Source organism: Falco rusticolus, chromosome 10 (genome assembly GCF_015220075.1).
Source record: "Falco rusticolus isolate bFalRus1 chromosome 10, bFalRus1.pri, whole genome shotgun sequence".
Taxonomy (NCBI): Eukaryota; Metazoa; Chordata; class Aves; order Falconiformes; family Falconidae; genus Falco; species Falco rusticolus.
The window spans coordinates 22098957-22124081 of NC_051196.1; the positions used below are offsets into that span (position 1 = coordinate 22098957).

The window sequence follows — 25125 nt, forward strand, 5'->3', positions numbered from 1 at the left end:
GGGGAGCGTGGCCGCCCCGTGAGGCGAGGCGGGGCGGCGCGGCGGGGCCCGCAGCCCAGCGCGGCCCGCCGCCCAGCGCGGCCCGCCCGTGTCGGCCTCCCGCGGCCCCGGTGAGGAGGCCTGGCCGTGCGCGGCGGCCGCCAGCTCCCGGTTCCCCCCCGCGGGGCTTCCGCGGGGCCGCCGGCGACCGCCCCTCGGCTGGGCTGTGCGCGGGGCCCGCCGCCAGGTGGCAACTGCGGCCTGCGAAGCCGAGCGCGGTCCGCAGCGCCCCCGGCCCGCCCGTGCACCGCGTCTGGGGGGCCCTTACCCCGGGCCCGGCCCGCCCGGCCCCGCAGCGGGGGAGCCCCGAGCCGGGCGGCTGCGGGGCCCTTGCTGCAAGAGGCTGTGCCCTCCGCAGTGCCAGTAGTGCCTGCGGCAGCGCTGGGCCCGGCGGGGCCCAGCCCCGGCCCCTTGCAGGGCCCGCTCATCTCCTGTCGTGTGTTTAGCCCCGATTCCCGGTGGTGTGGCCCAGGTTTCCCCCAAGGGCTGGCCCAGGCAGATCATGCACGGAGCCCTCATCGCAGGCTGAGCCGGGGGAGAGCCTGGGGTGGAGGAAACGTGTTGGGACACAGCCGGACCCCTCTGCTGCTTGCTCTGAAACTGCACTGAGCCCCCCACCCACGGCGGGAGCTGCCCCTGCTCACAGCACCGCGGCAGCAGCGTGCCCCCAGCTCGCAGCACCACGGCGGGAGCTGCCCCCGCTCGCAGCACCCTGGGCACGAGGTTGACAAGGGACACGCAGTCCTGGGCTGTGGCCACCACAGCTGGGCTCTGGCCAAGCGCTGCAACCTGCCTGGAGCTGTGAGCCAGCCCGGAGGGGAGGGGGATTTGTGCTCAGGCGTGTCCCCAGAGCCACCCCTGCACAGATCCTGTGCCTTTCAGCACGTGGATGTGTGGCACAAGCAGATCAGAGCCAGCCTGGGCCCCCCCCAGACTCTCCCCAGCTGTGGCCTCATGGAAAGCTGAGCACGGCCACGCTTCACCCTGCTTCCCTCCTGGTGTGGGAGTCTCCCCCGCGGGAGGCTGCTGGCCCAAATCTCACAGCCCCTTACCCCGGGTCACTCCCATTAGGTAAAGGAGCAGCTCGTCTTGGCGGGGGTATCTCCCTCTCGCGCTTTCCTTGTATTGTACGGGCCTGGGTCATCGAGGAAATCTTACAGGTCCTTCTGCTGCCGAGTGGTCACGGGGGAAGCCCAGCCCCCTTCCCCCCATTGTCAGCGGCTGGGCTGTATCCTCGCTCTGAGCCCAGGCCCCTAAAAATAGCTCTTTGTCAGGCGATTGTTCCGACACCTTCGCGACTGCATTGACGTGGGCTGGAGCAGGAGAGTGGTGGGGTAGGTGGAGGGGAAGGGCTGGAGGTCCCTCCTGGGACCACTCTGAGTATTCACCGCTGATAACGGCCCCTGTTGTGGGGAAATGGGCTCCCAGCACGGGGCTGCGTGCCGAAGGCCTTCCCGTGCCGCTACCCGCGGCTGCCTGCTGCTGCCCACTAGTCACCTCTCCCCCACCTGTCCCAGCTCTTCTGCCAGCTCTGCACCAGACCCCTACATTGGGGTCCCCAAACGAGGGGAGGCCTCTGCCCAGGGCACACAAAGTGGAATGGAGACCTCCCAAGCCCCTGGTGCAGACCCCGCACCCCCAGCCAGCACCCTGGGGCTCCCCACATGCCCCCTGCCCTGCTCACCCCAGTGGGGCCAGGGCAGGCAGTGGTGTGCCCTAGCAGGGAGCAGGATTGCTGGCAGATGGGAAGGCAGCTGGGACCCCTACCATGTTTCGGAGGGGTTAAGCCTGGCCCTGCAGAGCTGTCCCTGCCCCAGGCACCCACAGGGGTGACAAGCAGCATGGCCCTTCCCTGGCCCCCAGTGACAGCCCCACCTCCACCAACGGTGCCTGTTGGGCCAGGTGGCGCGAGCCCCATGGTGCTGCTGGGAGCCCCTGGCGCAGCAGCCCAGGGGGCCAGCACCCCTGCAGGGCTGGTGCTGGGGAAGGGGCTGTGCTGTGGCAGGACGGGGCACAGCTCCCCAGACACACCTTCCTCGGTGCTAATTCCTGTTGCTCCCCGGAGATGCGATGCCCGCATCCCCCTGGACCTGCTCAGAGGGGCCCCTTGCACCGTGCAGGCACCCTGGGGAAGCCCCCTCACTTGTCACCTCCTGCCCCCCCACTGCTGTCAGCTGGCAGTGACTGTCCCTCCCGGGGCCCTTTCCTGACCAGCCACCCCAGCTGCAGAAACAAGATTTTATTTCCCAGGAGTGTGAGGAGGTCTGGATTAAAATAAACTCCTGGCCCAGATCCCTTTTCTGGTGTTGCAGGAGATGCCATGTTTGCCATGAGCACTGCCCACAGCCCTGCTGAGCACCCGGCCCTTGACCCTCCAGGCTGTGTGTCCCCACAGTGGGGCCATCTCCCTCTCCCATCCATGCACAGCTGTGCTGGCTCTCCGGGATGCTGGCACGGCCGTCCCCAGGCTGGGCTGAGCCCCCCGGGGCCACTGGCCATGGGGCAGGGCACCAGGCCAGCCCCACTCTGATTACCCCCAGCGTTTTTTCCTTTTTCTTCCTTAATTTACTGAGTGCTAAATCCAAATATTACAACTTCCCCTCCGCGCCGCTGGTTACGCAGGCGGCCCCGGCCGGGCATTGTCTTATTGTTTGCAGAGGGAAGCTCCAGCAGGAGATTAACCTGGTGTTCACCCCGCACCGCGGCTTCACACCCTGTCCCTGCTGGCAGGGACCTCGTCCCCAGGGACTGCAGCCGGCACAGGGTCCCGGTGGGGTGAACATCTCCGAGGGGTCTGGTACATGGGGGGACATGGTGGGCAGTTGTGCCAGGGGCTGGCAGCCCTGCACCTGTGTCCCCTGCGCCCCTGGGACATGGACCTTGGGGCACTGGGGTTGTGCATCTCTTGGGGATGGTGCGAGGCTGCAGGGCCACCACTGGCCCTGGTAGGGTGGTGAGGAGCTGATGGATGTCCTCAAGCAGACCCTTTGCCTTGTTCCTTCCCCAGGGACCCTGGCAGGGTGCTGGCAGGGTCAGTACAGTCTGTGTCTATTGTCACAGGGAGGCAGGGACTACCTGGCACCCCAGCCTGGGGGCCATCACACTGACCCCATCCCAACCCATCCCATCCTGTCCCATCTCATCCCATCTTGTCCTGTCCCATCCCATCCCATCTCAGACTGTCCTGTCCCTTCTCGTCCCGTCCCATCCCATCCCATCCCATCCCATCCCATCCCATCCCATCCCATCCCATCCCATCCCATCCCATCCCATCCCATCCCATCTCATCCCATCCCCTCCTGTCCCGTCCCATCTTGTCCCATCCCATCCTGTCTCATCTTATCCCATCGCTTCCCATACACCCTCTCCCATACCAGCCCTGGATGCCCACTCCTCCCTGGTCCTCCCCCCTCCTCTGGGCAGCAGAGCCTTGTCCCCCTGTCCACACCCCGCTGCCATCTAGACCTTGTGGGTCACTTCACAATCCTTCTCCCCCAGGTCTGTCAGGGCCAGGGATGACCTGGGATGCTCAGTCGACTGCTGTGGTCCCTGCAACAGGGAGGGTTCCCTGGGCAGCAAGTGGCTGAGCTTTGCTCCAGTGCCAGTGCAGGACACGTTGGGGTATTTGTCCTGACCCTCTGCTCTGGGAGGAGCCTGGGGGTGCCAGGCAGCACCCAAAGGTGTTGCTAAAGGACAAGGCATGAGGAAATCTGGGTTGTGGGGCTGAAATCTGCCTTTGTGTCCCCCACCCCCTGCTGGCACAGGCTCAGGCACGGCTTAACTCCGCTGCCCCATCCTGGGGGCTGTGGGTCGGGAGAGCAGCGCTGCCCACTGAACACAGGCTCTGCTGGACCCCTCTGCCCTCTGCCCTCACGTCCCCATAATCAAATAGACCCTCCTAGGTCCCTGTGTGGCCATAGATCCCTCTCCACCAGCCCTGGTGCACAGCAGCACTGGGGGCTAGAGGGTCCTGGCCCCCCATCACTGGGGAGCAAGCCCCTGCCTGAGCCCCCTGCCCGTGGCTTCGGCAGCTCCTGCCCAGCCAGCCCATGGCTCAGCTCTCCCACCGGCACAGCAGCTCAGCACCACCGGGCTCCGCTCACGGGTGCAGCCCTGCTGCATTCCAGCCTTGCTGGCCAGCCTGCCGAGAGGCTGAAATATTTGGGAGGGGAATGGAGAAGGGAAAGGGGAAAAAAAAAATCTATAAAAAGAAAGTTTAAAAACACAAGTTAAAGAAAAAAATACCAGGCGCGGAGTGCAGCTGCGGTTCTGGTTCCAGTTCCCAGGTGATGTCAGGCCTGGAGCCTCTCCAGCCCCGGCCCCTCAGAGACGGTCTTTGTGGGTTCAGCACTGAGTGTTTTTCCTTCCTGAGACTCGGGGACACCTTCCTGTCTCAGAGAAAGCGGCCAAGAGCCTTTCCAAGGGTGTCCGCGCGCAGGAAGGGGAGAGGATGGGAGGGGAGCGCGAGAGAGGCGGTGCGGCTGGGCTCAGTGTGGGGCTGCGGCAGCCAGCGAGCCAGCAGCATCCGTGGGCGACGGGCTGTGGTGGCCGCGACGCTTGCCCGGCACGGGGCAAAGGGGCACCCGGCTCCCACCAGCCCAGCAGGCTCCAGCGCCTCTGAGTCACCGTTTCCCTCTTGTGGTGCTGGGAGGGGCTGGAATGTACTGGGACCTGTGGGCTTGGCACCGGCACATGGTGGGACCCATGGCCTTGCCACTGGGACGTGCTGGGACCCATGGCCCTAGTGCTGGGACATGCTGGGATCCACAGCCCCAGCACTGGGATATGCTGGATTCTACAACCCCAGTACTGGAACTTACTGAGTGCACAACCCCAGCACTGGATCTTACTGGGTGCACAGCTCTGGCACTGGGACTTACTGGGTGTGCAGTCCCAGCACTGGCACTTACTGAGTACACAGCTGTGGTGCTAGGACATAGTGGGACCTATGGCTGTTACACTGGAGCTTGTTGGGGCCCTAGTCCCTGGCACTGGGACATACTGGAGTCCATGGACTTTACACTGGGTCTTGCTGTGGCTCTAGTCCCTGGCACTGGGACATACTGGGTGCACAGCTTCTGCACTGGGACTTACTGGGACCCATGGTGTTCATGACGCTTGCTGGAATCTAGTTACTGGCACTGGGACATGCTGGGACGCTCATGCTCAGCCCTGGGACACACTGGGACCCGTGCACTCAGTGCTGGTACCTGCTGTGCCCCCAGCACTGGGACCACCAGCCCTCTCTGGCTCCCCTGGGGCTCTGGAGCCGCTGCTTCAAGGGGATGGTCCCCTTTCATGTGTGGGTTGGGCTGTTTGCACAGCGCAGCCCCCTCCTCCACTGCCCCTGCCCCCCGATAAACCCGGGGGCAGGGATTCTGTGTCCTGGGCTGTTTGGAGAATCTCACGGCTGTTTATTGGGGTCTGGGACACATTAGCCACGCTGAGAACAAACCTCTCCCACCCACCCCGGTCCCTGCCTGGGACCAGCTCTCACAGCTGCGCTGCGCTGTCAGCTCCATAAATCAACCCCGGGGGGAGGGAGCCTGGGGCAGGCTCACCTCGGCTGAGCAGGGGCCGAAAGGTGCCGGTGGGCTCCTGCTTCGCTGCCTCCCTGAGCTGGGCTGGGGGAGACTCCTGTGGGACCCCCAGGGTGTTTCCCCTGCTCTCTGCTGGCTGCAGCGCCCTGGAGAAATGGAGCAGGTCCAGCCCCACAGTCCTTGGGGGGCTGCCCTGGGAGCCCCCAGCCGCCCCATCCGCAGCTGCCTCTGCTCTGTGGGACACGCTGGCCCCTGGGAGCCGCGGGACCCGGCACGGCACCTTTCCCAGGCTCAGCACTCCCCGCCACCCAGCCCAGCCCGGCCCCCCCGAGCAGGGTCCCGGGGGGAGCGCGGCCTGGGAACCCCCCACGTCCCCACCTGACCCTGCACAGGTGCTGCTGCCTGCAGCCCCACCGTGCACGGCCATCGTGGCGGCGGTGGTGGTCATGACGGTGGTGGCAGTCGCGGCAGTTGTAATGTACTGGGCGGAGGGGAAGGCACAGAAGCAGAGCCACCAACCCCGACCCACCGCCCAGGTGCTTGTGGCTGTGGCACGGGGCTGGCAGTGCTGTCCCCATCCTGTGGCACAACACAGTGCTGACCGCGCTGGGGGTCCCATGGCCCTTGAGGGCCAAAGCTGTTGGCGGGGCCTGGGGACATGGGGACAGTGTGTGCCTGGGGATCTCACCCCACGTGGATCCCACTGGGGCCCACGGGTATGTCCATGGAGAGAGCTGGAATGGTTGCACTGGCTCCGGGGGCACAGAGAAGCGGTGGGTGCAGGGTTGGGGAGCTGGGGACATCCTGGGGACCCCATGTGCCCCCCACTTTGCCCCACACCGGGGCAGCAGGCAGGCACCGGCCCATCAGAAAAATAAGATTTATTTTCCAAGCGGCTGCATGTGCACCACCAGTGCCTGCGGGGCCACGACACCGTCCCCGCCGGAGCGCCTCAATGCCGGCCGCACACGGGCCCCTTCCAGTCCAGCCCCGGGGCGCGGGGACCCCCCTCCCCGGCCCTGCCCCGCACGGGCAGCCTGGGCCATGGGAGCGTCCTCCCACCCCGCTGCCAGCTCCGGGGCCGGTGTCGGTGTGGTGCCAGCCCTCGGCCCTGGGCTCAGCTGCCGTCGCCTCGGGCGGGCAGCTCCCTCCCTCCCCGATCTGGTCTCTGGGGCTGGCGTGCGTGCGTGGGGTCTGGCCGGTTCTGCCGCTGTCTCAGGCGGGTGCTGCCGGTCCCCGGCTCATCTCCGTGACACTCGCAGGGGGGTCACTCCCCGCACCTTCAGGCAGTTGCCCCCGAGGTCCCTCCGGCCACCCTGCAGAGAGAGGAGGGGAGAGCTGCAGGCACCGGAGCAGGTCCCAGCTGGGGGGTGCCCCGCTTCTGCCCGCCACCACCCTGTGTTGGCTCTGCATGGAGAATTTGCTCTGAAATGGCCAGTGCCACGGTCCTGGGGCAGCTCAGCGCTGCTCGGGATGGACAGACAGATGGGGCTGTGCCTGGAGAGTGGCTGGGTAGGTGGCTGGGGCGTGGGTGCTGCGGTGAGACCCCCAAGGGGAGTCTCTATGGCTCTTTCACCTGCAGGGACACAGCCCCCTTGGCTGCTCAGTGCCACTGTGACTGACCTGTGGCTGGGGGCTGGTGCCACCTCAGGACAGACCCATAGCCCTGGACAGACCCACAGCCCCACTGGAGGTGAGGAGGTTCATCCCAACCTCCCAGTGCATCAGCACAACTTCCGAGTAGTACTGCCCAGTATAACCCAGTCCAGACCAGCATGGCCCAGGTCTAGCCCAGAATGGCCTAGTATAACCCAGCATGGCTCAGCAGAGCCCAGCACATCCCAGTTCCAGCTCAGCCCACTTCCAGCCTAGCACAGCCCAGCATGGCCCAGTACAGCCCATTTCTAGCCTAGCCCAGCCCAGCCCAGCCCAGCCCATTTCCAACCCAGTACAGCCCATTTCCAGCCCAGCCCAGTCCATTTCCAGCCCAGCCCAGTCCAGTAAAGCGCCTTTCCAGCCCAGCCCCAGAGCCAGGAGATGCAGAGCTAGGTGCCAGCCCAGCTCCTGCCACTGCCCCCAGGGTCCTGGGTGCAACAGGAGCTCCCTGGCTCTTGTACCTCCACAGGGTCCCCTGATGGGGACCCAGCACCGCGCCAGACCCCCAGCTCCAGCCCCGGGGAGCAGCACAGGGACACAGCTCTACCCCAGCCGGAGGGTCCCAGCTGGGGCCAGCCATGCCAAGAACTGGGGCTGGAGGTCCCACCAGGAAGGCTGAGGAGGCTGTAGAGTCCAGCCACTGTGAGGGGGGGCAGGCAGGGGAGCAGGAGCAGCAACTAAAAATGGAGCAGCGGAAACCAAAAGAGCCCCAAGGGCTGGAGTGAGCCCCATGGCCATGTTGCTTGGGATGGCACGTGGGACAGCTTGGGGGTCTTGTGGAACCCCTGCTCACGGCCCTACCAAGGGATGCCCATGGAGCCAGGGAGCTGCCAGCCCCTCACCCTGCACAGCCCACACTGGGGCAGGGGCACCCAGGACCCTGGCTTGGGCAGCGGGACAGGCTCACCACCTTTGAGTCACAGGGTGCTGGGGGGGGTCAGCTGGGCAGGGCAGCGGTGCCGTGCTGCCATGCATGGCCCATCTCAGCCCCCTGGTCCACGTAGGAGCCGTGCTGGTGCTTCTGGCAGACCCTGTGTGGGGCTGCTGGGTGGGGACCCCTGCCCAGCCCACCCATGTGGGGTGTGGGCTGCACCCTGCCTGTCTCCATCGCATCAGGGAGCTGCCTGGGGCAGCCTTGCTGCAGTGCCCGGGGAGCCTGGCAGGGCTGGGGACAGGGACAGGGTCAGCCTCTGAGCTCTGAGCTCCCTGTCGCTGGGTAGCCAAGTGCCCCCGGCACTGGGGTGACTCTTTAACCTCCTGAGACCTCTCAGCCCGGATGGACGTGGGGGAGCAGCCCGGCCCTCTGACGCGAGCAGGAGCTGTGGGCGTGTGGCTACGAGCAGGATTTGGCCGAGAACAGCCAAAACCTCCAGCGGGAGCTGGAGCCAGAGCCTGCTGTTCTCACCAAGACGTGCTGAGCCTCCTGCCCCGCTCAGCCCAGGCAGGGACTGCCGCCCCCCATCCCTTGGGGACATGCTGATCCTCCTGCCCCGCTCAGCCCAGGGACCCCTGCCCCACCGCTCACCCCTTTCCGCTGGTTGCTGAGGCAGAAGGTGCAGATGCTGCGGGGCTGCTTGCTGTCCAGGTCACCCTTGGCCCCGTAGATAGCACTGAAACAGGGCTGCCCGTCCTCGCAGCCCTCGCCCAGAAGCAGCACGTTGGCCAGGTGGGAGATGTAGCTGGAGGCCAGGCGGAGGGTCTCGATCTTGGACAGCTTCCGATCCACCGGCTCAGTTGGGATGAGGGTCCGCAGGGCAGTGAAGGCCGTGTTGACGCTCTGGGTCCGGTCCCGCTCCCGTGCGTTGGCCGCCTGCCTCTGCTTCACCATCACCATCGGGCCCGGTTTCCGCGGCAGCTTGCGGCGAGCCTCGGTGCCCTCGCAGCAGCCGAACGACTGGTCCGACGTGTCGCTCTCGCTCCGGTTCTCCTCGTCCTCCGAGAGGATGCTGATGTCGGGGTAGAGCACACGGGCAGCCACGGGACGCAGCATGGTGAAGGCCATGGCGGGGTGCCCACCCGTGCCCCCGGCCCTGCTGGGGGGACCCCCCGGGCTGCGGGGAGCCTTCCCCCGCCGGCACGGCTGTGACGGCCGGCTCCGGACGTCTTCCCACTGCTGCTCCGCTCCAGCGGCACAGCAGGGCTGGGACGACTGTCTGTGGGGGGAATCAGAATTTATATGGCCGGGGAGGGGCTGGCGCCGGAGCCCACCCCCAGCCGGCCCCTCCAGCTGCCGGCCAGCGTCCAGCGTCCAGCGTCCAGCGTCCAGCGTCCTCGCCCAGCCTGCGGGAACCGCCGCTGGCTCTGGCCATGGGCCTGGCCCTGCTCCGGCACGCCAGCCTGGCCGCAGGCACCTTGCACCCAGGGCCAGGCTCCAGGCTGTGCCCTTGGTGCTGCCGGACCCCGGCAGTGCCACAGACATTGCCAGGGTCACTGCATGCTGAGTGCTCCCTGTACTGCAGCCCCCAGTCTGTGGTGCCTGCAGGGCAATGCCACACACAGTGCCAGCCCATGGGCAGCGTGTCCCCAGCCCCTGCCCAGCTGTCCCCTGCCAGCCCTGGGTCCCACACAGGGCAGCCCAGGGAAAACATGGGGTGTGGGGCCAGGGATGGGGCAGGTACCCAGGACTATGTGGCACTGTTGTGGTCCCTGGGGTGTTTGTCGGCAGGGATGGCAATGGGTGACATGCTGCTCCTGACATCCCACCATGTCCCACTGGGACTGGGTCTGTGCCCGGGAGGATGCCCGGGGCAGGCAGGGAGCAGTGAGGGCAGGCAGCACCACAGGGATGCTCCATGCCCCTCATCCTTCTGTCCCCAGGGCCTGGCACCCTGCATGCCCACCACAGGAGTGTACAGGGGGACATGGTCAGGAGCACGGGCAGCGTTGCAGGCAGCACTGCCAGGCAGCCAGGAGCGTTTCCTCCTGCCTGGGAGGAAGGTGTGCACTGGCAGTGGAAACACGGAGTCTTTTCCTGCAAGGGGAGAGCTGAGCTGGCAGCAGTGGCAGCTGCTGGTGTCCCGGGGAGGGTCCAGGTGTCCCCCCAGCCCGTGGCTGGCTCCCAGTCCTTCCTGGGCACCCGATACCACAGGCAATGGCCACCCTCTGCTCTTCCTCGCTGGGGAGATCTGTGTGGGTCCTGCTCTGCCTTCACCCCCCGGCCCTAAGCCCAGCACCCCGAGAGCAGGCAGGGGGATGGGCAGCTGAGCCAGGCAGGTAGGAGGCTCCCTGCTGCCTTCCCTCCCGGCCCGCGGCCGAGCCCAGCAGAACTTGGCAGCTCGGCGATGCTGCAGGCACGGCAGGTCAAGTGGCAAAGGCAAACGGAGGGCAGGACCTGGCTGCTGGGGACTTGGCCCCGCGGTGCCAGCCCGTGCCAGCTGCTGCCCCTGTCTGGCCAGCAGCCCCGCAGCTGGAGCGGGACGCTGGGGGAAACCTCCATTAATGAAGCAAAAAGAGCCAGCGACGGGGCTTGCTGGGTGCTCCAATGGTGGCCAAGGGACACAGTAGGCATGTTGCAAACCCCAGAGTGAGGTGGTCGACAGGGGAGCCTGGGGAATATGGGATGGGGTGGCACCATGTCACCACGTCACCATGGCCAAAACCCCATGGCTGTGACAATGGACACTGGCTGAGCCAGTGGGTTCCCCCACTGGGGTTGTCCCGGTGTGTGCTGCTGGGACCGTGGCAGGGGCTGCTGTGCTGCCTAGCGCCAGCACCAGCACTAGTTCGCTGCCCACCCATCCTGCTGGCTGTGAGCAAACGGCCCATCTCTCCCCCGCAGGGCACAGGCAGCCCCTTGCCCAAGGGACCCCCCTGCCCTGTTTTCCTTTGCCATTTGTCTGCTGTGCAGAGCCTGTAAATCACACAGTGGGAGGGAGAGTGTCGTTCTGGGGGTTGGAGGTCCTGCTGGGTCTGGGGGCGGGCAGAGCTGTCCCGGGTGTCTGTGCTGTCATGGGGACATGTCCCTTGCTGGCTCCGTTCCCTGCCACCCCTCCCTGTGCATCAGTCCCCAAGAGGGACCCCGACCCTCTCCTGTTCCTGGCGATAGCCCCTGCCTGGGCACAGACCAGGGGCTGTTTCTACCCCTGTGGGGGGGGCAAGCAGTGCCTGGGGCAGAGCTGGGGGTGGGCAAGCCCTTGGCACGGCAGGCAGGGAGCAGGCAGGTGCCTGCACAGAGAGGGGAGCTTCTGCTCTTGCCCCACTCTCGCCCTGCCACCCCTCTGGGCTGTGGCTGGGGGGCCACAGCAGCCCCCAGCCCTGACAGGCAGCAAGACGGATGGCAGGGGCTGTGTACTCAGCTGTGGCTACCCCACACATGGCCACCAGCTGACAGGGACAGGCTGAGGGGGAGAGCCTGGTCCCCCAGCCCAACCGAGCTGCCCTCGGGAATTTCTGTGGGGCACAGCCACATGTGGGGTGATGGTGGCCTGTGCTGCTGCTGCAGAGGACGGGACACATGGGGGCACAGGCAGGGAAGGAGCAGCAGGCATTGTATATGGCTCAGTGTGGGGTGAGGGGCAGCACATGTGTGTGCACATATATGCATGCAAGCTGTGTGCATGGATGTGCAGCTGTGCACATTTATGTGCATCCATGCTTGTATGGGCATGTGTGTGTGGATGTATGTGAGTATAGGTGTGTGCACATGTGTGTATGCAGTTGCACATGTGTGTGCATGTGCATGTGTGTGCATGCATGTGTGTGCTGGTGCATGCAGCATGTCTGTGCACGCAGGGTGCCATGTACACCCCGAGTGCCAGCACCTCCTGCTGCAGAGAGCCCCCAGGCTGGCACACGTGTGTGTGAGACCACCGCCCTGCCAGGCCCTGCACACGGGCAGATGGACAGACAGAAGGAGCCACCAGTCCCGGCCAGGAGAGCAACAGGAGCCACGGGAAGCAGGGAATGCTGCCGGCTCCCTGCCTGTCCGGCTGCCAGCTGCCTGCGGATGCTGCTGCCGCTGGGGTGGGAGGACGCACGGCAGCAGCCCTGTTTTCCTGTGCTGCCCGGCAGGCGCGTGGGACAGGACGTGTGTCCCTGTGCCCGGACCCCCTTCTCCCCCCCAACACTGAGTGCCTCAGGTCTGACTCAGCCAAGTGGCACGAAGTGCAGCTGGGGGGCTGTGGCACTGCAAACCTCCGGCTGGTGCTGCACCACATGGCTGACCTAAGTGGGTGTCAGGGCATGGTTGTGTTTGGCATCACGGTTTTCCCAGCTGATCTGGCCAAACCAACCAGTCACCAAGCCAAGGGCTGCTGTCCCAGCACAGCGGCACTGTGCTGCACAGCCCTGGGCACTGGGAAAGCAGCACCAGGTGGTGGGTCAGGCATGGATGGTGGGCCCGGGGCATCTGGGACCCAGCATGGGACATGTGGCACGGAGGGGACGTTTCCTGAGCATGGGGTTGCAGGCGTGATGCCAGCCCAACTCACTAGGCACCCCCTGGGTGCAGGCTGCCCTGGGGAGCATCCCTAGAGTCGGGGTGTTGGTCCTACCTCTGCTGCGGGGTAAATGCCCCCTGGCCCGCACTCCAGGGAGTGTTTATCTGCGAGGTGATACTTAAGTGTAAGAAAATAAACAGAGAGCAGATGGGCCAGGGGGCCGGGGCTGCCCCCAGCCCCGCGGGGCTGCTCCAGCCCTGCTGGGAAAACACTGCTGCTGGCGAGGCAAATGGATTCCAGACCTGCGGTAACGCCGGCACATGTGCCTGCCAGGACACCAGGCCTGACCCTGCTGAGCCCCAGCGAAGCAGCTCTGGACTGACCTGTCCCATCCCATCCCATCCCATCCCATCCCATCCCATCCCATCCCATCCCATCCCATCCCATCCCATCCCATCCCATCCCATCCCATCCCATCCATCCAGTTCCATCCTACTGAGACCCCTGAGGGTGTTGCCTGGCCCTGCTCACCCACAGCCCCAGACCAGCCCCCCGGCACAGGGGGACATCTGGGACTGGCCCCTCTGCCCGTGGCTCCCCAGTATTGGGGCAGTTCAGGCCAGCAAGGCTGCAGCCCTGCGGAGCTGCCCGGTTGAAGGTGAGCTCAGGGCGCTCTGCCCCGGCCAGCCGGGTGCGTGCAGCATCCAAATCCAGCCGCTTTGCACCCGGCTCTGAGACCGGCCGAGGCCTGAGGGGCAGCTGTTCCTACTTACCCACATGGGGAGACCAGGACTGGCAAACCTGGGAGCCCCCTGGTTGGGGAGGCACTGCAAAATGGGCTGAAGGGGACAGGGTGTTGTGAAACCTTTTGGGGAGCAGAAGCATTTCTCCACCAGGGCAGCCCCTGCCCTTGGACAGGTCCCGGCCTGACCCCGGGGGTCGGGGCTGTGGCAGGGGTCCCCAGGGCAGTGTGGGGAGCCCCGGGCCCCCTCCGCCAGCCAGGCTGTACCTGCAGGCCGGGGCTGCTGGTCTGGAAGGCATTACACGCCTGTCACGCGGGGAAGTCTGTCCCAGTTCCGGAGCTGGGACCCCCCCCCGGCCCAGCCCAGGCTGGGGGGAGCCCACAAAGCGCCTTTGTTCCTGCCCTGGAACGAATGGATTGGAGGCAGCCGGGATCGGCTGTCAGCCGGCGACACTAGAGACCCTGCGGGTCAGGCAGAGGGAAGGGGGACAGGTGGAGGGACATGGCCAGACGAGGCCGATGCAGGGATGGCTGGCTCTGGCAAGACCAGCTCCTGTGCCAGCCAGTGGGCTGTGGCACCGGCAGCACCAGCTGGGGACCAGGTCACGCTGCCCGCACTGTGCCAGCCCCTGGGATGTGCCGTCAGCCCTGGAGATGCTGACACAGCCCCATGGACACAGTGGCTGGTTTTGGCTCCCAGCCTGTGCCCCCAAGCCCTGGGAGCAGTGTCACAGGGCATCCACAGGGCTGGCACGGATGTCCTGGTACTGTTTGCAGGGGATGGGAAGCTGAAAGAGTGGATCCTGCAGAGGGTCTCTCAGCTGGAGAAAGCCCCTGTGGGGTGCAGGAAGAGGGTTGCAGGATCTGGGCAGCCTTGGTTCATTCCCACTCGTGGGGTCCCAGCTCTGCTGAGCTGCCTGACATCCAGCTCCCTTTGTAAGGGGCACAGACCCAGAGAGAGGGGGGTGAGCACAGCCCATAGGAGATGCCCAGCACTGGGGACACAGCCCAGGGCCTGGGCAAAACCCAGTGCCTGCCATGGGGCACCCATCTGAGGGCGCCCTGGCGACGTCCCGTGCTGCTGCAGGAGCTGCCACCTCCTCCTTTTCCCCCCTCCTGGCTCTCTAACAAGAGGAAACTTTTTAGCACGCCACAATTCTTCAGAGAAATTTATGGCCCATCAGGGAGCCATAGGCCAGGGCTGCTCTCTCCGTGAACACTTGCAGGGCTTCCTCCCGGCACAGAGCAGCTTTGATGCGGCACATGCAGCTCGGCCGCCACAGTCACCCTCCGGCACAGCAGCCCCCAGCCCACCCTGCCCTTCCTCCCCAGTGACCTCTGCGGAAACACTGTGCTGGCAGGCAGCTGCAAGCATGCCCTGTCCGTGGGCAGCACTGCCAGTGGCCAACGTGCATGCTGCCCTGCAGAGCTACCGCTCAAGGGGTCCGTGCCCTCCTCCCAGACCCTCTCCCCAGCCCATTTCTGCCCTGGGAAGACAGGAATCATCTGGGGAGGAGCGTGGCCAAGGGAGCAGAGTGAGGGCAGAAGCATCCAACTGTGGTTCCTGTCCCAGTCCTGCTGCTGACTCACAGTGTGGTGGGGTGAGTCAGTGGCCTTTCCGCTCCCTGGATGGAGGTTCCCAGCTCAGAGGGATGCCGAGATGCCTGGGGGATGCTCCAGGCGATTTTTCCAGCCTGTACACAGGTTGAAGATGTGGCATTTGAAGAAATGACAGCATTCCAGCATGGTGCTGGGATGCACATCTTCCACAGCTAAGCCAGAGCTGACCCTGACTTCAGCTGCGTGCCAGTGTGGTCTGGCAGATCATCGTCCCCAGCACCGCATCCATCCCCCAGTACAGCATCCATACTGAATACAGCATTCATCCCCTCTCAGAGCATCGTCCCCAGCACAGCATCCATTCCCTTGCAGAACATTGATCCCTCAGCAAAGCATCTGGTCCTTTGCAGAGCATCCATCCCCTGACAGAGCACCTGTCCCAGGTGCCAGGCCTCCACACCATGCCATGCCATGCCGTACCACTGCATACCCCTGACCCCAGCATCCCTCAGCACCAGGCCCCAGAGCCGTGGGGGGTTTGATTGCCTTTATTCCAAGTGCCACAGCAGGTGTCCCCCCCTCACCATTTCAGTGATGTCCCTCATGGAGAGGGGGACCACAGGATGTGTCCAGGGATGGAGGCAGGTGGTTTTGGGGAGGCATAGCTCAGGGTCCTCCTGATCTGGGCACAGGGTGAGCCCAGAGTCACTGGGAGAGGCCTGAGGATCAGTTGTGCCTGGTTCAGATGTGCCTCTTCCTGGTACGCCTCTGTCCCAATTCGGCTGTGTCCTGGTTTGCCTGTAGCCCTTCCTGGTTCGGCTGTGCCCTGGATGGGCTGTGACCTGGCCCAGTTCCAGTGTGCCCCGGTTCAGCCCGTCCTGGTTCAGCCATTCCTGGCTGAGCTGTGCTCCGGTTTAGCTCATCCTGCCCTGTCCCGTCCCAGTTCGTCCCATCCTAGTTCATCCTATCCCGGTTCAGCCCATCCTGTCCCAGTTCAGCCATTCCCAGATGAGCCATGCCACAGTACAGCCCATTCCATCCCGGTTCAGCCTTCCCAGTTGAGCCATGCCCCCATTTAGCCCGTCCCAGTTCATCCCCTCCCCATCCCAGTTTGTCCCATTCTGGTTTGCCCCATCCTGGTTTATCCTGTCCCGTCCCATCCCAGTTCACCCTATTCCAGTTCATCCCATTCCATCCCAGTCCATCCCATCCTGTCCTGTCCTGGTTCATCCTGTCCTGGCCTGTCCCAGTTCATCCCATCCCACCCCAGTTCATCCCGTCCCATCCCCGTTCATCCTGTCCTGGTCCATCCCGGTTCATCTTCTTCTGTCCCAGTTCATCCCATACCATCCAGTCCCATTCCATCCCATCCCAGTCCATCCCGTCCCATCCCATCGTGGTTCATCCCATCTTGTCCGTCTGTCCCGGTCCATCAGGGTCCATCCCATCCCGTCCCATCCCGTCCCGTCCCGTCTCGTCCCAGTCCATCCCATCTCGTCCCATCCCGTCCCATCCCGGTCTGTCCCGGTCCACCCCTGTCCGCCCCGTCCCGGTCCCCGCGGCCGCTCGCCAAGGCGCAGCGCGGCACAATAGCGCCACCTGCCGGCCCCGCCGCGCCCCCGCGCCGGGCTCCTCCCGCTGCCAGCGGGACCCCGACCCCGGCCCGGCCGGAGGGGCGCGGGGAGACCCCAGCCCCGCAGGGAGCGCCCCCAGGTCTGGGGGGGACCCTGACCCCATCCTCACCGGAGGCTCACGGGCCCCGCGGCTCAGCCCCAGCCCAGCGCTCGGGGACCGGCGGGGGCGGGGGCCTGCGGGGGGCCGTGCAGCCCCCGGAGGGCCGGGCTAGCGCAGGTGCGGCGTGGAGGAGCCCAGGTAGGTGCGGAGGTCGCTGAGGGTGGAGGGGACGATCTTAGCGGGGATGGTGTCCCGGTTGAGCGCCCTGTGAGCAGCGAAGCGGTGGCAGCCCCCGAAGGAGTAAAAGTAATCCCCACCCTGGCTGCCCTTGATCCAGAGCACGTCGATGGGGGGCACCCGCTCGGGTTCCTCCTGGGTAAGGAGAGACCCCCGAGAGCAACACATGCCCCGGCACCCCCCGACCCGCCTGTGCCAGGGCCTCGGTGCTGCTGCGAGCTTCTTCCCTGGCAGTGCCCCCAGGGTGGCAGGGGTTGGTGCAGGGGTGGCAGCCCGGAGCACCTGGGGGGAGCAGGGCCATGCTCACCTGCAGGGTCTGCATGAGGCTCTGCACCTTGTCCGGCTCCAGCTCCGCAGGGATAGGCCGGATGAGGACATGCATGGGAATATTATGCACGGCTGAGATGTGCTGCGTGTGGATGCTCTGGTCCCCAGCCTCAGCCATGGCTGCAGCCAGGAGCTGGCCGTGTCCTTCCCCCTGCCTGCCCGTCTCAGCCTGCCGTTTCGCCTCGAGCAGCACAGCACCGAGCCGGGCCCCTCTGCTTCCTCCTGTCCCGGCCAGCGCCATCGTCATCGCCACCGCCCCACCGTTTTGCACAGTCACAGTGAAGGGGCAGGACAGGCTGCCGGGACCGGTGCCAACACCAGCTGGCCTGCTGCCTGCTCCTCTCCACTGGCCAGGCTGCGGTCAGGGCTGCCCTCAGCTCCTCGTCCGCACAGGACACCCCTCAGCACGCAGTGGCTGGGCCTCCCACCAGGGCTGCTCGGGGTGCTGGGGATCCCTGTCCTGCTTCCCACCCCGGTGGCTGCCTGGGGGTCTCTGCTCCTACCTGGCCATGCCAGAGCACGAGGGATCATCTGTGGCATCTCAGCTGGGAGCTGGGATGTGCCCCCTGCCTGCCTGGTTGTGTCAGGAACACGTCCCCAACCCCAGAGCCCCCTCCCTGCTGTGCTGGTACTCACGGGGTCCTCAGCGAGGAAGAGGAGGCATGAAACAGCCCCAGAGCTGAGCAGGGAAGCATGGATACTCTGCAGCCGGGCAGACACTGCGGCACTCCAGGTCTGGATCTTTCTAGGTCATTTCTCCAGACCAGTGTCCCAAATGGTGGAGAGGCTCCCAGCAAGAACTGGGTCTCCCACCCCATCGGCTGCCACAGCTGGGGCAGCCTGGATCCCCAGCAGGACTGTGATGCCAGTGAATGGCTGCTCCCATTCCCTCACCCTGGCTCCTGGGGGACATGGTAGGTCCCCAGCCCCAGCGCTGACTCAGAAACATGCCAGTGTGATGGGGCACACTGGGTGACTCACTGCCCAGTATGAGAGTTGGTGACGGTGATGGTTGGGGACAGGTTTGTGAGGCTCTGGGATGAGATTTTTGCAGGATGAATCCAGTGATAACTTTGTAGGTGAATTATTGAGCTCTCAGCTGGGGGACAGCACCAATGTCACCGGGAGTGCAGGGCTCAGTGAGGGCTTTGCTGATGAGCTGGAGGCTGAAAATAATTTGCCCTCCCTCTTTGGCACCCGTCTGTGCAGAAGAAATGCAGTGAGGAGTGTGGGGGCAGGAGTGCCTGGCTGCCCCCTGGGAACCAGGGCTCTGCTGAGTTGTTCCCACTGCCCCCAGCATGTGCCTGGGTGGGTGGGAGTGGATGTGTACATGACAGCAGTTGAAATAAAATCTGCTTACCAAATCCTTGCCGTGCAGGGCAGCCAGGCCCAGGGGGTGAGGCTGGGGGTGCATAAGCATCGCTGGGCACCCCCAGGCTGCACGCTGGGCTCCCCACCACACTGCTGGGATTTTACACGGTGCTTTACTTCCAGGTCAATGCTCTGCTGCTGCTCGCAGCACCTCCGGCACTTTTGCAAGCAGGGTGGCATTGCAAACCCACTGCTCACCTCGGCAGGAGAGTGTCTGGCTGCTGCCCACCAGCTGCTGGCAAGGCAGAGCAGGCAGCGCTGGATGCCCTGGGTGCATCAGCTGCCCCCCTCACAACCAGCTGCCGGGATATCTCCCCACTTTGGTCTGAGGGTAGATGTTTTCTCTGCAATGCTCCTACCCAGGGATGCCCTTGGATGCAGGCACAGGGCACCATGGGACAGAAAGACCATCAGCTTGTGTGCCATCACCCCCCACACCCCTGTACAAATCCCCCGAGACACATGGTTAGTGGCAGAAATCCCTTTTATATCCCTGAATTGCGTTACAAGTAATACTGCGGGCGGCCGGTTCTCAGTAGACTTGTCTTACTGGGGGCTGGCGAGTACAAAACCTGGCAGAAAAAAATCTATCATGCACGGAAAATTATTGCTGTAGTATCTGCTATTTACAGTATAGACAGGGGCAGAGGCGCGGTGCTCCATGCCCACCTGGCCAAGGGACGCGGTGCTGCCGCAGAAAGGCACCGGCATCGCGGGGAAAGCCTGAACTGCTGCGTACTCGCTGGTGGGTGCCTGCATGGCTGGCGTGATGCTCTTCCCCTGCATGGGGGGCAGGTGCGTGGCCACCATACCACGGCAGCGAGGACCGTGACAGGGATGTCCCCGGTAGGCATTGAGCCTATGAGCCGCGGCCGTGGCAATGCAAACCAAGGCGGCGGGAGGAAGACGGTGTAGGGAGGAAGACAGCGCAGGAAGACAGTGTGGGGGTATGCGAGTGCAGCCCCATGGGGTGACGGGCTGAACCCCAACGGTGTCAGGGACCGGCACAGGGTGATGGGGCCGTGGCAGCTCGCAGCCCGAGGTAGGAAGCGGAGGCATGGGTCAGGCCCCGCTCCGGGATGCCGTGTGCACGGTGCTTGCTCCGGGGCCGGTGCGGGGATGCTCCGCCAGGAGGTTGCATAGAATGGCTGGTTTGTCCCCACCGGGCTGGCGCAGGGCAGGGAGCAGAGCAGGAGCCTGTGGCAGCGAGGAAGACCAAGGAAAAGGGCTTTGCCTTTGGGCGAGGCTTGCACGGCACGGAGCCTGGGCTGCTGGGCCAGCTCGTGCCCTCCTGCCTCTGTGCCCGCTGCACAGTCTGCTCTCAGGGTCCTGTCCCTGTCCATGTCACCACGGCTGTGTCCTGGGCACAGCGCCTCTGCTGCAGCACTGCTACTTCCTGCAAGCCAGTGCTAGCACGGCTCTGCCAATCTTGGCAAATAAATAGTAAAAAGCATAAGTTATAAATAATATAAATAAGAACATTTAAATAGACTCACCCAAACTTTACGGCTACACTGACCCCCTCCTCCCGAGCGCAGGCAGGGGGTGATGGTTAGGGGGCCGGAAGCTGGCCAGGCAGGGGGCCAGGCAGAGGCTGGAGGTTGGAGGTACGTGGAGGGGCAGCTGGGGGCTTGGCTGCTGCCCCAGGGTTGGGTCTGCAGCCCAGCTTCCAGCCTGGCCGTTTGCACAGCACGGGGAACTACAACTGCCCAGGGGTCTGCTCCTCAGCCCATCACCATGGCGGAGGCCAGTCATGCCTGGCCAAGCTGGGAGCTGGTGGGGGATGTGTCCCACAGGTCTCTGCTGGGAGCCCCTTGCTCTTCCCCCGACTCCTGTGGGCTGTGGAGCTGCAATGCCAGGGTGAGCACGGGGCTGTGTCCCACGGGACCGTGAGGGCAGGGGGTATCAGGGTGCCCCAGGGCCCAGGCAGTGGGACCCCAGCCTCCAAGGTGACTGACAGCCCTGCCCTCCTGTCAGCCGTGCTGTCCGTCAATCCCGCCGAGCCGTCAGTGGCACCAGCCCATGGTCCCATCAGTGTTAGGGTCAGGGTGAGGTTTTGCTCCTGGGGGGAGCAGAAAAGTGTCTTTTCTCCCCTGGGATCCCCCGGGAGGAGAAGCAGCAGCTCTAAATAAATAATAGTAATAAATTAAATAAATAGAGGTGAAAGTCACGAACTGGGGGAGGAAAGTCTCTCCTGGGTCTAGAAGAGGTCCCCAGGCGTGTCCCCCGCAGAGAGACCTGCCTGGCTGCGTGGGGGCTTGGGGACCCATGGGCAAGGAGCTGGGTCCCGCTGTGGGCCCGGCCAGATCCAGCCCTTCCTGGGGAGCACTGGGGCACCCTCCTCCCAGGTGGGGAGTGAGTTTGTGGGGATGTTCCCTCTGGCCACGGTGCAGCCACAAACCAACTGGCTGCAGCTGCAGGAGCGCTGGCACAGGGACTAGGACTGGGATGGGGGTGGTGATAGGAAAGGGGATGGGGACAGGGATGGGGATGAGGATGGGGATGCGCCACAGGGGGCTGGGGGGCTAGTTTCCTATTGCACAGCTGTGTTCGGAGCCCTTGAAGCAGGCGGACTCGTAGTGCTTGTTGAGGTACGACTTGAGGGCGAAGGTCTTCTCACATTGCTTGCACTTGTAGTGCTTGAAGGCGGAGTGGGTCTGCATGTGGGCACGCAAGTTGGAGCGGTCGGCGAAGGCTTTCCCGCAGTGGGAGCAACCGAAGGGCTTTTCCCCGGTGTGTGAGCGCATGTGGCCCTGCAGCAGCCAGGGCCGGCTGAAGGCTTTGCCGCACACGTCGCACTTGTGCTTGAGGTTGTGGGTGAGGACGTGCATGGCCAGGGCAGGCATGGAGACGTAAGCCTTGCCGCAGGTGGGGCATTTCCTCGCCATCTTGCTGTCCAGGCTGCGGTGGGTCTGCTTGTGCCGGCTGAGGTTGGAGGAGGTGGCGTAGGTCTTGCCACACTCGGGGCAGGAGTGACGGTGGCTGCCACGGCGCTGACTCTCGCTGCGCCTGCGTGACCTCCCGTCTGTGATGAAGAAGGCATCCATGGAGTAGCTGTCCGTCACTGCTGCCTCCCCATTGAAGTAGCGGGCAGAAAAGCTGGACTGGGGGCTCTCGGGGTCGCTGTACTCCTCATGGCTGGGTGCGTAGGCTGGGTCTGGTGGTGGTGGTGGCAGACCTTGCTTCTTGTCAGTGTCGTAGCCAGCTGGTGCCAGGCAGTGCTGGAGGTACCCTGCAGGGACAACACAGCAGGGTCACCATCCCTCTTGGCCAGCCCCACTGGGGACAGGGGAAGCCATGAGCCAAAAATGACCATTGAGGCAGAACCAGGGCTGTCCCCCCTGCACTGGTCCCTGTCCCTGCTGAGCCCTGGGGTCTACCCCGAGCACTGGAGCTGCCTCGTCCACACCGGGGCTGAGTCTGCCCCAGCTCCTGTCCGCATCTGCTGGCAGAATGGGTCCCATCCGGCGAGTCTGCCCTGGGTGAGAGCTGTAGATGGGGCTGCGGCACATCCAGCTGTGCCTGCCCGGGTGCTGCCCTGGTGCCCCGGCTGCAGGCAGTCCCTGGGGGCCATTAGCCGCCAGACAGCTGTCAGTGCCGAGAGCCTCATTGTTCACCCGGGCAGGCGCCGGTAATGAGCTCTGCTCCATCCACCTCCTCGCCTCCCGAAACCTGGGGTGGCTGAGGTGAGGGCGAAGAGGCTGCCCCAGGTCTCCCTTCCGCAGCAAGGGGGCTGGGAAAGGTCCCCTGCCTCCCTCCTGTCCCCTGGAGGGGCTGTTCCCCGGGGATGGGGCAGCACCTGGAGAGCAGCAGCACCGGGGCCCTGGGGTCCTGCCAAGGAGCTGGACCCACAGTCCCCCAGCCATGGAGCGGGGCTTGGGTGCCACTCCAGTAGTGTCACCCCTGTGTGACATTGGTCTGCTCATGGCTCAGCTCCAAGTAAGGGACTCCTGGCCCGGGTCAGAGTGGGTGCTGTGTGGGCATCCTGTCCCTCCACGCTGGCATATGAAGGTCACCGCGGAAGGAGCAGCGCAGCCCTCTCCCTGCTGGGTCAGAGATGCTGTGGGACATGCTGCCACCCCGGGTCCCCCAAACTGGTCCCGGCGGTCTCCTGCCTTGTGCACACTGGCCCTTGCCAGCTGCTTCAGAAGACATGTCCCTGTTGCTGGTGACAGCAGGGGCTGTTGGGGGCCAAGGGCACATCCAGGCTCAGTCGTGCACACCAGTGGGGCAGCATGGACACCCCAACCCAGCTGCGCCTGAGCATCCCCTAAACCCATGCACCCCCATGCCCATGGGCCTCCCTGCCCAGGGTGAGCGGCTGCTGCTGTTTGTCCCATGGAGGCTGGGGATGCCTGCGTTGGGGAGGGGGCTGTGTGGCGGGGGCAGGGCTGGGCCCCCCCATCCCCCTTGCGCCGTGCTGACAGCGCGGTCGCGCGGGCTGTGCAGAAAGCGCTCTGCTCAGCAATTTCTCACGCTGCCTCCGAGCATGCAGCAAGGTTATTTCCAGGAGAGCAGCGTCGGCAGCTTCTGCCCAGCTGCAGCGCATCCCTCCCCCACTGGCTCCTGGGTCCTGATGGTGCGGGGGGGAATCAGAGGACCCCCCTGGGCCAGACGGGCCTCGCACCCCTGTGCCCAGCAGAGAAAGCCCACCAAAGGCTTGGGAGAAGCGAGCAGTAGAAAAGGGGGGCACAAGCAACACAGCAGCAATGTTGGCTTGTGTGTGGCTGGATCAGGCCCATTCCCGCATCCAGCTCAGTCTCCCGGTCCCCGAGCAGCCAGGACCCGCCAGCCCACGGCCTGGGACGGACACCCCCCCCCACCCCCGACCTCCTTTTCTAGGGCAGGACCCTGGGCCGCCCCGTCGGGGGTCTCTGCCGATCCCGGTCCCAGAGTCTGCCCCCATGTCCCCTGGCAGGACGGGGCTCCAGGGACCCCAGCCCCCCCAGCCCAGCTCTTCCCACCTCCCCCAGTGTGGCGCAGTGGGGGCTGCCCCTCGCCTCTCCCCCACCTGCTCCCCGTGCCCCGGGGAGGGGACGGCCCTCCCCCGCTCTCCCGGGAGGGGGGCTCGGGGCACCGCTGCGAACAATGAAACCCGCAGGCACACGACGAGGCTCCCGCTCCCCCCGCCGGCCCCCCCTGCCTGCTTCGTGCCCCCTCCCCACCAAAACTTGTCGTGGGCAGAAGCCGGCCTCGCTGCACCCTGGGCGCGGGGGGAGCGGGGCCGGGGCAGCGGGAGCTGCCCACGGGGTCTGCCGCTGTCACGCAGGGGATGTTTCCCCAAGGACCAACTTCGGCAGGGGCCGCTGGCCCCGGAGCAGAGGCCAAGGCGAGGAGGGATGCTCCTCCGCCCCCGCTCCCCGCCGCCCCGCTGCACCCCCCGCCCCCCGCCGCCCGGCTGCGGGACACAACGCCGGGGACCCTCACCCCGTCCCCGTGTCCCACCCCCGCGGCTCCCCCGGTGCCCCGCCGGGCGCACACACAATAGCGGCGAGGGGCGGTCCCCGCGGAGCCCCCGGCCCCGCACTCACCATCGCCGGCGGCGGGGCCGGGCAGCGCGTAGGGGGGCTCCAGGGGGGCGTAGGGGGGCGCGGGGGCCCCGGCGGCCGGGAACGCCTCCGCCTTCAGCTTCTTCACCAAGAAGGAGCGGGGCATGGCGGGGCCGGGCCGGCGCCCTCAGCACTGGACAGCTCCGGTACCGGCACCGCCACCGGCCCCGGCCCCGGCCCCGGCCCCCGCCGCGCCCCGGCCCGGCCCCGCGCTGCGCTCCGGCCCCGGCGGTGCGGACAGCGAGGCGCGGGGAGCCGAGTGCGAGGGGCGGGGAGGCAGGCAGGAGGCAGCAGGGCGGCGAGGAGGAGGAGGAGGAGGAGAAGGAGGTGGAGGAGGAGGGGAGGAGGAAGAGGAGGAGGAGGGGGAGGAAGGCAGGCGCCCGGGGGGGGAGGGGGCCGTTCCGCCCGGCCGCGCCCGGCCCCCCCCCGGAGCCCCCCGAGCCGCCGGCAGCGCGGGGTGCCCCCGGCACCACGGCAGTGTGGGGTCCCCCGGCCCTCCCCCGGGTTCTCCCCCACCCCGGCCACGGACAATGGGGACACGCGGGGATGGGGGGGTGGGACACACCACTGCCTCCCACCGCCTTTGTCTCCCTGCTGCCAGCCCCCAGGGCCTGTGAAGGACCGGGCTGCGGGGCGGGGATCCCCATCCCCGTCCCTGTGCCTGTCCCCATTCCTGTGCCCTGTCCCTTGTCTCCATCCCTGACCCCTGTCCCTGTCCCTGTTTCTTGCCCCTTTCTCCTCTCCCTGTCCTTGCTCCCTGTTCCTATCCCTGTACCCTGCCTCCATTCCCGCCCACCTTCCCTGTCCTCATCTCTGTCCCCTGTCCCTTTCCACTGACTGCTTTCCCTGTCCCTTGTTCTCTGTCCCCATCCCTGTTCCCTCTCCCCTGCCCTCATCCCTGTCCCACCTCTGTCCTGTCCCCATACTTGGCCACTGTCCTTTTCCCTCTCCCCATTCCTCTTCCCTGTCCCTGTTCCCACCTTCTCTCCCTGTCCCGTGTCCCCATCCCCATCCCAGTCCCCAGGGAAGCACCGTGACCTTCACAGCCCACA

At 65.5% G+C, this 25125-nt stretch overlaps 3 protein-coding genes across 3 annotated transcripts; all 3 read right to left on the reverse strand.

Annotated features, from left to right (window-relative positions):
* Nucleotides 1-6445: 6445 nt before the first annotated feature.
* On the reverse strand, nt 6446-9357 carry TCF15 (transcription factor 15). Its single transcript, XM_037402569.1, has 2 exons — nt 8761-9357; nt 6446-6895 (listed from the first exon to the last, which is right to left on the reverse strand). The coding sequence occupies exons 1-2, from the start codon at nt 9235-9237 to the stop codon at nt 6821-6823; spliced, it is 552 nt and encodes a 183-aa protein (XP_037258466.1). The 5' UTR covers nt 9238-9357; the 3' UTR covers nt 6446-6820.
* Nucleotides 9358-15447: 6090 nt separating this feature from the next.
* SRXN1 (sulfiredoxin 1) lies at nt 15448-17514 on the reverse strand (the record flags this gene model as incomplete). The annotated part of the gene is made up of 2 exons (XM_037402663.1): nt 15448-16961; nt 17134-17514. Coding segments are annotated over 2 exons (585 nt in total), but the record flags the coding sequence as incomplete, so codon positions are not given.
* A 1487-nt stretch (nt 17515-19001) lies between these two features.
* SCRT2 (scratch family transcriptional repressor 2) lies at nt 19002-24342 on the reverse strand. The gene is made up of 2 exons (XM_037403422.1): nt 24056-24342; nt 19002-21756 (listed from the first exon to the last, which is right to left on the reverse strand). The coding sequence occupies exons 1-2, from the start codon at nt 24177-24179 to the stop codon at nt 21050-21052; spliced, it is 831 nt and encodes a 276-aa protein (XP_037259319.1). The 5' UTR covers nt 24180-24342; the 3' UTR covers nt 19002-21049.
* Nucleotides 24343-25125: the final 783 nt, after the last annotated feature.